The sequence below is a fragment of the Moschus berezovskii genome, chromosome 27, assembly GCF_049115385.1.
Source record: "Moschus berezovskii isolate FMDL1 chromosome 27, NW_MosBer_1.0, whole genome shotgun sequence".
Classification (NCBI taxonomy): Eukaryota; Metazoa; Chordata; class Mammalia; order Artiodactyla; family Moschidae; genus Moschus; species Moschus berezovskii.
The window spans coordinates 16019866-16030308 of record NC_142486.1 but is presented as its reverse complement, the minus strand read 5'-3'; the positions used below and the strand labels follow the sequence as shown (position 1 = coordinate 16030308).

The following is a 10443-nucleotide window of genomic DNA, read 5'->3' as shown; positions in this document are numbered from 1 at the left end:
TCCCCTCTCTAATGGCTTCCTGTCTAACTGGCTGAAGGTGATTCTAGAGTGACTCAGGGACACTCTCACACCCCCAGATTCTCTGGAAATGGCAAGGGGTGTATATATACTCTGTCAACAGGCACCAGTGGGAAGGAGGAGTGTGGCAGTGGATCTGCCAGGGGGAGGCTGGACTTGATTTCCCTGGTGTGGCCACGGAGACAGGGAGGCTGGGCTGTGCGAAGGGCCTGGGGTACGAGGCCCAGAGCTGCCTGGTCTCTTCTCCTGCCTCTACCCCATCCCCAGTTCAGCCCTGCAGTCTGGCCTCCGGCCAGCAGCAGGCTCAGCAGGTCCCAAGGGGTGTGGTGGCGGCTGGTGGTGGAGCCAGCCTGCATCAGTCAGGCAGTCAGTGAAGCAGCACAGTCCACCAGGAAAAGCTGAGCTTCACGGCTGCCGGAGCCTGGAGAGGTGGCGTGGCCATGAGCCCTCTGCTCTACTACGCCCTGCCCGCGCTGGGCAGCTATGTCATGCTGTCCTTCTTCTTCCTGCGCCGACCTCGCCTGCTGCACACACCATGGGTTCCCGCCTTCCGTCCCCGCCTGGGGGCCCATCGCGGAGGTGAGCTGGGCTGGGGTAGGCGTGGGGTGGCCACTCCTGAGGATGGAGTGAGGACTGCCAGGCAGGTGGACAGCAGAGAGGGGTAGGTCCCAAGGGCAGGATGTTAAAGGGAGTGCAGAGTTCAAGGTAGGTGGAGATAAGGATGGCAGGGCAAGAGATGGGATAGGGAAAAAGAAGCTGTTCAACCTGTCCTGACTGGAAGTGATGAGGCAAGGGGCAGGGGGTGTCGGGGGAGGGAGGCCAGGTCCCAGGAACCCACGCTAGCTGCCCCACACAGGATCTGGAGAACGCCTGGAGAACACCATGGAGGCCATGGAGAAGTGAGTCCACCTGCCCGGCCATGCTGCCGGGTAAGGTTGTACCAGCTGTATGAGGCATGATGCTAAGGGGTGCCATCCACTTCCTGATCTGGGTGACTGGAGCCCCCGGGAGTTGTGCAGTGCACCGCATGCACATCCGGCCAGACCTGACATTCCCTGCAACCTCCCCATCACCCTGCCATCTGGCTCATCCCTGTCCCCCAGCCCCTTATGACCTTCGCTCTCATAGCTCCATGGCCCAGCGAGCAGACCTCCTGGAGCTCGACTGCCAGCTGACTCGGGACGGTGTGGTGGTGGTGTCACACGACAAAAACCTATCCCGCCAGACAGGTGTCAACAGGGACGTGGACAGCCTGAACTTTGAGGTGGGCCTTGCCTCAGCCCCCACTGTGCCCAGAGAACAACCCCCCTCCACGCCCCTCCTGGTGACATGCTCCCTGCTCTCCCTAGGACCTGCCTCTCTTAAAGGAAGAGCTAGAGGTCTACTTCTCGCCAGGTAAGAGCGTGGGCTGCGAGCACTGGGCTGAGCCTACTGGACTGGGGTCACGGCCTCAACTTCCTACCCCCTCTTCTCCTCTGGGACCCACCCCCTTCCCCTGGGCTCTCGCTCCCACCCCAGCAATCCTCCTCCCATCCTTCTCCCCACCACCCCCAGGCCGCTTTGCACGCGGGGCCGACCGGCACATGGTACGTCTGGAGGACTTGTTCCGGAGGTTCCCGCGGACGCCCATGAGTGTGGAAGTCAAAGAGCGAAATGAAGAGCTCATTCACAAGGTGAGGCTGCAGGCAGGGGTGGGCGCAGGTCCAGGGCTGGACGGAGGCCTGACTCCCCCTCCCCTCCCCCTCCCCCTCCCAGATAGCAGGCCTGGTGAGGCACTATGACCGCAACGAAATCACCATCTGGGCCTCGGAGAAGAGCTCCATCATGAAGAAATGCAAGGCTGCTGTGAGGCCCCATCCCTCTCTGCACCTCTGCGCCTCCCCAGGCAGCCTAGGCCAGGAGGGTCTAGGGGTGCTGGAGGAGCCCTGAGCAGGGTCTCTAGGGCTAGGGCTGGGGGAGGCTGGGGGAGGCAGGGGAAGTGTGTGAGCAGAGGCATGCCAGAGGGACAGGGCTTGGAACGCTTGGCCCAGATGTGGCTTTGCTCCTGCAGGTGGTAGGGTTTCCTGAATATCAAAAATGGTTTCACCCGCAGCCCAAGCCTCCTCTCCTCTCCCCCTGGAGCAGACTGATCCCCCTTCTCACTTCCCCTTGCCTCCTAGAACCCTGAGATGCCCACCTCCTTCACACTGAGCCGAGGGTTCTGGGTGCTGCTGTTCTATTACCTGGGGCTGCTGCCCTTCGTCTCCATCCCCGAGAAGTTCCTCATCTGCTTCCTGCCAACCATCATCAACAGGTACCTACTAGGTCCCCATCTATCTTCCAAATCCTCCCCCAGGCTTCTGGCCCCAGAAACCTGAAATTAACACATGGCTAATCAACTCTACTGTGATATAAAATAAAAAGTTTAAAAAAGAAACACCCCCCACCTCAAACCCGATTGTGCAGCGTCCCATGTAGAGCAGGAAATCCCAATGACCTCAGCTCCCACAGGGGATTTTGAAGATAATGGCTCTCACCAAGCATTCATGAATACCAACCCCCCAAAAAAACTTCTGTGTAAATGTGTGATAATGTGGATTGAGTTTTAGCACAAGGGTGCATTTATTCATCTAGTCATCATCCAACAAATATATCTTGAATGCCTACTCTGTTCCACATGCACTTGCACTAGTAAATAAGACCAATATGAGTGGCGTAGGGCCCTCCATGAGCTTACAATCTGCTTGGGGAGATAGTTATTAATTATAGCATTACTTTCTGATTCTCAAACAGAAAGGCATTTTTCCTGGAGACAAGGATTAACAAAGTAACAGCTGAGCAAATTAGCAGGAACTTGGATACTTCCTCAGCTCTCCCTCTGGGATCCTTCCTTTGCCTTCTGAGCCCTCTCTGTGGCTGTCCCAGTGCTTTCTGCTCTCTGCCTTCTTGAGGGAAGCTCCCAGCCAACGCCCACCCCAACCCCACCCCACAAAGAGATCATTTTACTGCAGAACTTGGTGTATATCACGTTTTATCCAGGGTTTGCAAGGTGTTTTCACATCCTTTGGTTTATTTGAGCCTTACCTCGTAACACCCCCAGAAGATACAGGAATCATGACCCCCACAGGGCCCATGGAGAATCTGAGGCTCAGAGAGGTTCTGTAATTTGCCCAAGGTCACACAGCACACAGACCCTGCTCCAGAGCACTGTAACAGCCTCTAAAGTCACCCTAGAGTGGGGCAATTAGGGACCAACAGCTGACCTGTGAAGTGCAGTCTGACCTTGCAGTTGGTCAGGTCTAACCATGAGGAACTCCAGATCTCCAGATCGCCTATCCAGTTTGGGAATCTTTCTGGGTCGTGGCCCCAGCCCCACCATGGATGGGCTGTGTGACATCGGCAAGTCACTTTCGTTCTCTTAAGTCTCTGTTCTGTAAAACAGTGAGGGCAGAAGCATACCCTCAAAGTCACTGAGCAGTGGGTGACTTATTCCTCTGCGCAACCACAGAGGTTCTTCCAGAAGGAGTGGGGTGAGACTGCTTGAAGGGTCACTACCACCCCACCCCACCCCTGTGACAGAGAGAGACCCCAGGGGCTGACCACACCACCACTTCTCCACAGGACCTACTTCCCGTTTTCCCGCTCAGGGCTGAATCAACTGGCGGCTGTGGTTGCCAAATGGTGAGGTGGGCGAGAAGGCTGGGTGGGGTGTCCCCACAGAGACCCATCACCGCCCTTCCCCTTAGTCCTCTCTCATCATGACATTTGTGACCCTGCTCCCCTCCAGGCTCATCATGAGGAAGAGTCTGATCCAACACCTGCAGCAGCGAGGGGTACAGGTGAGCAAGTGGTTGTTCACAGCGTGGGCCCAGCATGGCCCTGCTTCTGACTGGCTGGGTCACTTGGCAGATCACTGTCTGAGTCTCTGTTTCTTCATCTGTAAAATGGGGATAATGATGCTTTAAACTCCTGTGGATATGTAGGCGATACTTAGTAAGTGCTTGATAAAGGCTAGTCATTGTGATGATGATGGTGTATGGAACTGTCCCGATCCCTGATGAAGGGGGCTGGGAAGAGACCAGGAGGTCCAGGGAAAGATCAGATCAGCCCACACCTTCCTGTCCCCGAGCATCAGCTCTGACCAGGTCATTTAATGAGCAAATCTTGGTTGAGAACTGACTGTGCTGCGACCACAAGCACTGTGGTCCTGGGGAAGGAGCAGAGAGCATACCGTCAGGGGCAGGGGAGGAAAAGCAGACATTACAGGGGCAGCCCGTGGACAGAAAGGGAACACAGTACTGTCACCTGTGGGGCCAGAGAAGGCCTTCTGGAAGAAGTGAGGAACCGGCTCACAGGGAGGGGAAAGGGAGAGTGTCTTGGCAGGAGGCTCAGTGTGTGAGAAGGTCAGGAGAAGTAAGAGGCCAGCAGAGGAACTGAAGGGTCCCACCAGCCTGCAGTCTGGAGAAAGTGGCACCAGGGACCTGGAGAAGGTAGCCCGGGAACTCAGACTTCAACCCAAAGGGAAGGGATGTTTTTGAGGGTCTTAAGCAGGGGAGAGACTTGATTCAATGGAGCCTTGTTGAGTGAGGGTCACTCCAGCCACCATGTGGAAAAGGGATTGTGAGGGCCAGTGTGGAGGCAGTCACTGGGTAGCTGATGCTGCCACTGACGGGACTGGGGCTTAGGTGGCAGCAGCGAGGATGGATGGAAGGGTTAAGTCACAGACAGGCCCAGACTGATTGGATGTGGGGGTGAGTGAGACCTGGGGATGACATAGTTCTTTCAGATTAGGCCGCCTGCTCTGCCATCTTCACCTTAACTCTGGACAGTTGGGACTGTCATTCTGATTTGTCAAAACAAGAAACAGAGGTCCAGCCAGTGACTTAGCCCGGGCTACAAATGCCATCTCCACCTACTTCAGTGCCCACAGGAGAGGACTCAGGAGGCAGGGAAGATGCAATCTAAGCAGCAGCAGATAGGGGCAGGTTGGGAGATAGGGGCAGGCTGGTAAATGTTCCACTACCAACTTGTGGGGGTGGGGGGAGGGAAGCCTTGATTTGAACATTAGGTAATTTCCTTGCTGTGTACACTCCCATCTTGGCGGATTTCAGGCTACCAACATGAATTCACTGAACGGAGTTGGGAAGAGATACATCATGTGGTAGCATGATACATTATATAGCATTTCCATCTTACACATTTGATAGAGGTAGGTGACTTCCAGAACATGGAATCAAATGTAGTAATCAGGAAGTGATGAGTTTTGAGTGTTTATTACCTTTGTTTTGAATATAATTTATTGAATTGTAAGTTTATATAATACTTAATAATGACTGTGTTTGGACTTCCCTGGTGGTCCAGTGGTTAAGACTCGGCACTTCCACTGCAGGGGGTGTGGGTTGAATCCCTGGTTGAGGAACTGGAGATGCCCCCACCCCCTGCAAAAATAAAAGAGGCTGTGTTTAGTAACCAGTTTGCAAAATTCCTGAAAATGTAAGGATCAGCTCCAGCATCTGGATACAAGAGGGAGTGCCCGGTAGTTGTTGGGAAACTTCAAGCTCCTCCCTCCCCCCAGGTGGTATTTTGGTGCCTTAATGAAGAGTCAGACTTCGAAGCAGCCTTCAACCTGGGGGCCACTGGCGTCATAACTGATTACCCAACATCCCTGAGGTGCTACCTGGACAGCCATGGACCACCTGCCCTGGCCTCCTAACCTAGAGGTTCCTCACCCTCTCCTCTGTTTCTCTCCCCCAATAAATATATTCTTCTCAGTCATGTCTTTGTGCTTGGGGGGACCGGGATGGGGGAATAGATTCTAGAAGACTACAAAGATGGCAGCTTTTGACGGAAGAGGCCAGCTGAGGGCCACAATCTGAGGCCCTGAACCACCCTGAGCCACTGGTTCCACTACATTCCAGTTTGAGAGTAATGCCACACCCTGTGCCAACCTGGCCTCCACTGTACTCAGGAATGTCCCTTGCAAGGCCCCCTGCACCTTCAGAGCCACAGGTCCATTCTCCTGAAGACATAAAGAGCCCCAAGCACACAGCAAAGGACCTGACTTGCCCCAGCGAGCCACCTCACCTGGTTTCAGAGGATGGACATGGCTGCCCATCTGCTACCTTAGCTATTCCAGTATTGCATTCCCTGGTCTCCCACTCCAGAAGCTTCTCCAATTCCTCCACCCCCTGGAGCCCTACTACCCTATTCATTTAATGAATCACATATTTCACAAAGATTATCAACTATAGGCCAGGCTGGGTACTGGGACCAATGCAAGGAACAAGACAAGTCTAATATGGCAGACACATGTTTAAACATTTTCATTTTAAACCCAGTTCGGAGGTGAGAAAGGGGAAGACAACTAACCCAACCTGATAACCGAGCAGGGCATCCAAGGAGGCTGCCTGGACGAGGAGACGCACAACAGTAGGAATGGGCTTGTTCTGAGGCTCTGGCTCCCAGGGTTCTAACACAGATGGATACCTTTAGCTTTTCCCATCCGAGAGTCTGTCCCTAGTGCTATAGTAAGAACCCTGGACCAAAGTGAGAATCTTAATTTCACCTCTTTATCAGCTGGATAAGCTTTGGGGAGCTTCTGGACCTCTGTGGACCTCAGCTCCCCGGGAAAATGGAAACAATAGCAGAAGCTACCTCCTCCTATTGCTGTGGGGTTTAAGGGAGTGGGCAGGAGCGGTGGGTAAACGCAGATAATTATGACTATTGTTTCCCGGGGCCGTGCGTCCAGTCCAAACACCATCTTCCTCCAAATCCTAGGCCAGGTCAGGTATCTCAGATCCTCGCCCCTTCGAGGCCCGCGGGAGGCCAGGTGGGCGACCAGGCCCGGGCCGTGGGGCAGGCCGGCTGGGTTTCGGGCCGCAGCCGCATTTCCGGGCCGGCCGGGGCCGGGAGCAGGGGGAAGGGCAGCCCGGGCCTGCGCTGGCCGCTGTGTGACGCGCCCCCTCATTTGCATACTGCACGCCGATTGGTCACGGCGGCCGCCGGGACCAGAGGCCGGCCCCCTCCCCCTCCCGCCGCAGCGGCGGCAGCAGCTGGTCTCGGTGTAAACAAGTCGCGGCGGCTGCGAACCCGGGCCGGGGGGGACGGCGCCCACCAGGAGCGCCCCCCTCTCCCAGGCCAGGCCACCCCGGCGGACCGGACCCCCGCGCGCCCAGGCGAGGTGAGGACCGCATCGTCAGGGCTACGCGTCGCCCCGCGCCCCCGCCCCGGCGGCGAGGACTGCCCCTTCCCTCGGCGCCCGCCCCCGACCCCTGCTCCCCAGGTGAGCCCCGGGGTCTCAGGTAAGGCTCCGCGATGCAGGTAAGATCCCCTCGGCATAGGCAAGGCCTCAGCGCCCCCCTGGTAAGAGCCCCTCCCCTCCTGGATGACCCTCCACCCTCAGGCCCCCTGCCTTCTCCAGGTAGGGGATCCTCTCCCCAGGTGAACTCTCTGGACCTCAAAGGAAGTCGCCCCCAACCCCTGCAGTTCAGATGAGGTCGTAAGGACCATACAATCCCCAACCCCTTGCAAGCTCCCCGTAAATGGAGAACTGACAGTCATCTATTCTGGAGCCCCTTCCTCCAGTTTCAATTGCTAGGTCAGCAGGGGTGAGGCCGAAAGCAGGTGGGTGACTCATTTGGGGCTCCTCCTAGCCTCAGTTTCCCCGTTGATGCAACTTGAGGCCTCCTCCATGAGTCAAGACTGAGAGCTCTGGCCCCTGGAGAGGCTGCTGGCTCTGGGGAGAGAAGACAGCAGCCAAGTGTGACAGAGAGTCCCCGTGGCCCAGGGCGTGCCTGCATGTGTGTAGCTGGGGTCCTGACAGCCCACTCCATCCCCTGCAGGCACTGGGCTCCCTCTGCTCCCCGTGGGCCGCTCCCCGCGTGGGGCCACTGCCCCCGGCCCCCGCCATGGTGCGGATTTCAAAGCCCAAGACGTTTCAGGCCTACCTGGATGATTGTCACCGGAGGTATAGCTGTGCCCACTGCCGCGCTCACCTGGCCAACCACGACGACCTCATCTCCAAGGTAACCAGGTCACAGCTGGGGCTGGAATGGGAGACTAGAGGGGCTGCCTGGCAGCTCCCCACCAGTAGCCCTGACACCCCTTCCTCTCTCCCTTCCACCCTTTAGTCCTTCCAGGGCAGTCAGGGGCGAGCCTACCTCTTCAACTCTGTGTGAGTATCCACTCTCTTCCTTTCTCTGACCTCTGTTGTGAGTTGTGACCCCTGCCATCATACTAAGACTCTCAAGAGTCTCCTGGTTTGGGGAGGAAGCTGTGCTCCCCCTTCTCTTGAATGCTAAGGACAGATACGGTTGGCTCCAAGCTAGACGGGGGCTTTGTGATGGATGGACCCTCCCTGGGACTGCTCTTGTGTCCCCACAGGGTGAACGTGGGCTGCGGGCCAGCCGAGGAGCGGGTGCTGCTGACAGGCCTCCATGCTGTTGCTGACATCCATTGTGAAAACTGCAAGACCACTTTGGGCTGGAAATATGTGAGTCAGTGACCTCTGACCTCAGGCTAGCCTTGACCTGACCTCACAGCAGTCATCTGGTAATCTTTCAGGGTGTACAGGCCCAAGTCATCCAAGTCAAGCTTATCTTTTCATCCCTTGACCATGTTCTTTTCTCTCACATCCTACAAGGGCTTTTAAGGTTTTTCTCTTAACTCATCCTTTTCTCAGCCACGAGCATTCCCATTTTTGAGATGAGGATATAATCAGAATGACTGTTTATTGAATACTTATGTGCCAGACACTGTTATGTGCTTGGCATATCTTATCTCATTCACTCATTACAGCAATCCTGTAGGTAGTCTGTTATTATCTCCACTTTACAGAAGAAGAAAGGAAGGCCCAGAGATGTTAGGTAACTTCCCCAAGGTCACACAGCTGGTAAGTAACAGAACAGGGACTAGAATCCTTATTTTCTCTCTCTTTTTTTTAAACTCCAAACCCTTGACCCCCAGCTTCCTATTGCCATTCAGAGGATCAGAGAAGTTGCCCAAAACCCCACAGCAACATAGAGTTTGGGTCCACGAGCCTTCTTTTCCATTGCCCTCATTGCCACTGCTGTTGTTCAGGGTCTGATTTCACTATCCTCTCATTTCCTTATTGGTAGTGGAGAATAAAGGTACCCCTCTGACACCCAAGGTTGTTATGGGGATCAGATTAGATGCAGCAAAAGGAGATGCTCTTGGGAAATTGCAAGGGACAGGAATCCTCGGGCATCTCTTGGAGTTGTAGTGCCTCTGGGAGATGAATGCCCCAGGCAGAGACAGAACCCTGCCCTGAGTTAGTCCCTGGCCCTGCCACACATTTGCTCTGTGTTCCTGGACAGGTGGTTTTTCCCCTCTGGACCTCTGTAAAATAAAGAAGTGGCCTAATCCAGAGATCAAAAATTCAGGTGCTTGCAGGGACAAGCAGATTCTGTGGATCTGCAAAAGGGGCAATGTAGATCTCCAGAGGGGGACATTCTGGCCAAATGGAATGAGCACAGCCTTCCCCATGTTTTAGTATTTGAAAGTTATTTTTATTAAACTCTCTGTTGGTTGAACAAAACATATGCATAGGCCAAAATTGGTCCTGAGGCTACCAGTCTGTATTCCCTGGAACTTTTGAGAAGCTTCCATATCCTCTCTATTGGAGCCAACATTAGTATTAATACTTGAAAAGTACCTGTCACTCAGAGAGTTCTGTCTTTCCCCTATTAGTGAGATACCTGGCCCTGCCATTTACCAGCTCTGTGTCTGTGGGCAGGTGGCTTGGTTTCTTGGGTGATAGTTTCCTCATATGTAAAATGGGGCCCATCATATCCACTCCCCAACCTCTGCCCTTTTGGTTAGGCCCTGCCCTACCTCCAAGCATAACAGCCTCTTCCCTCCTTTCAGGAACAGGCCTTCGAGAGCAGCCAGAAGTACAAAGAGGGGAAGTACATCATTGAACTCAACCACATGATCAAAGACAACGGCTGGGATTGACCCCTGCTCCTGACGCATGTGGCGCCAGCCCGGCCTGGCCGCCAGGGGGCGCCACTGGCTTCCCTTCGCCCAAACGGAGCTCTGGACCCTCAAGCCCCCTACAGAGGAAGGATCCAGCTCCTGTACATATATTTTATTGCATGCACTGTGACCTTGGGGGGAGATCGGAAGGTGGACAAAGTGGACGACACCCCCGCACCTCCCTGCGATCTGGCTGGCTTGGATCTCGTTTTTAAACCCCTTCCTACCCCGCCTGCCCTCTAGATATGGCCTGTGTGTTGCTTTCTTGGCCCCAGTACACCATCTGCCCTGTGACGTTCTCCTCCCACCGGGCCCTTCTTACCCCACGCGTGTCTGCTCCCCTTGTTCTGTAGCGTTTGTACAAAATAAAACCATAATGGAGTGGAGACAGCCCCAGGCTCATGTGGACTCCGGGAAGGGGGTACTCAGATGCGGATTCCTGCCTCTATA

The 10443-nt window shown here is 55.1% G+C and overlaps 2 protein-coding genes across 6 annotated transcripts; both read left to right on the top strand.

The window, feature by feature from the left end:
• The first annotated feature begins 196 nt into the window (after positions 1-196).
• Positions 197-5768, top strand: GDPD3 (glycerophosphodiester phosphodiesterase domain containing 3). 3 transcript variants are annotated; one of them, XM_055409795.2, is made up of 10 exons: positions 197-597; positions 875-917; positions 1147-1282; positions 1368-1413; positions 1573-1691; positions 1774-1863; positions 2178-2311; positions 3619-3678; positions 3785-3836; positions 5573-5768. In XM_055409795.2, the coding sequence occupies exons 1-10, from the start codon at positions 459-461 to the stop codon at positions 5708-5710; spliced, it is 957 nt and encodes a 318-aa protein (XP_055265770.1). In that variant the 5' UTR covers positions 197-458; the 3' UTR covers positions 5711-5768. The 3 variants fall into 3 exon arrangements, with proteins under 3 accessions (XP_055265770.1, XP_055265771.1, XP_055265772.1); XM_055409797.2 differs by having other exon boundaries at positions 509-597; positions 875-947; XM_055409796.2 differs by having other exon boundaries at positions 456-947.
• A 1267-nt stretch (positions 5769-7035) lies between these two features.
• YPEL3 (yippee like 3) lies at positions 7036-10379 on the top strand. Of its 3 annotated transcripts, none has more exons than XM_088833009.1 (5): positions 7036-7279; positions 7839-8021; positions 8127-8170; positions 8380-8488; positions 9883-10379. In XM_088833009.1, the coding sequence occupies exons 2-5, from the start codon at positions 7905-7907 to the stop codon at positions 9970-9972; spliced, it is 360 nt and encodes a 119-aa protein (XP_088689135.1). In that variant the 5' UTR covers positions 7036-7279; positions 7839-7904; the 3' UTR covers positions 9973-10379. The 3 variants fall into 3 exon arrangements, with proteins under 3 accessions (XP_088689135.1, XP_055264792.2, XP_088689134.1); XM_055408817.2 differs by having other exon boundaries at positions 7044-7177; XM_088833008.1 differs by having other exon boundaries at positions 7160-7298.
• The last annotated feature ends 64 nt before the right edge of the window (positions 10380-10443 follow it).

Coding starts and splice junctions, on each gene's coding strand:
- GDPD3 (XM_055409795.2), top strand. CDS start 459: ATGAGCCCTCTGCTCTACTACGCCCTGCCCGCGCTGGGCAGCTATGTC. Junction 1,283..1,367: donor TGGACAGCCTGAACTTTGAG/GTGGGCCTTGCC, acceptor TGCTCTCCCTAG/GACCTGCCTCTCTTAAAGGA. Junction 1,864..2,177: donor TGAAGAAATGCAAGGCTGCT/GTGAGGCCCCAT, acceptor CTTGCCTCCTAG/AACCCTGAGATGCCCACCTC.
- YPEL3 (XM_088833009.1), top strand. CDS start 7,905: ATGGTGCGGATTTCAAAGCCCAAGACGTTTCAGGCCTACCTGGATGAT. Junction 8,171..8,379: donor GCCTACCTCTTCAACTCTGT/GTGAGTATCCAC, acceptor GTGTCCCCACAG/GGTGAACGTGGGCTGCGGGC. Junction 8,489..9,882: donor CCACTTTGGGCTGGAAATAT/GTGAGTCAGTGA, acceptor CCCTCCTTTCAG/GAACAGGCCTTCGAGAGCAG.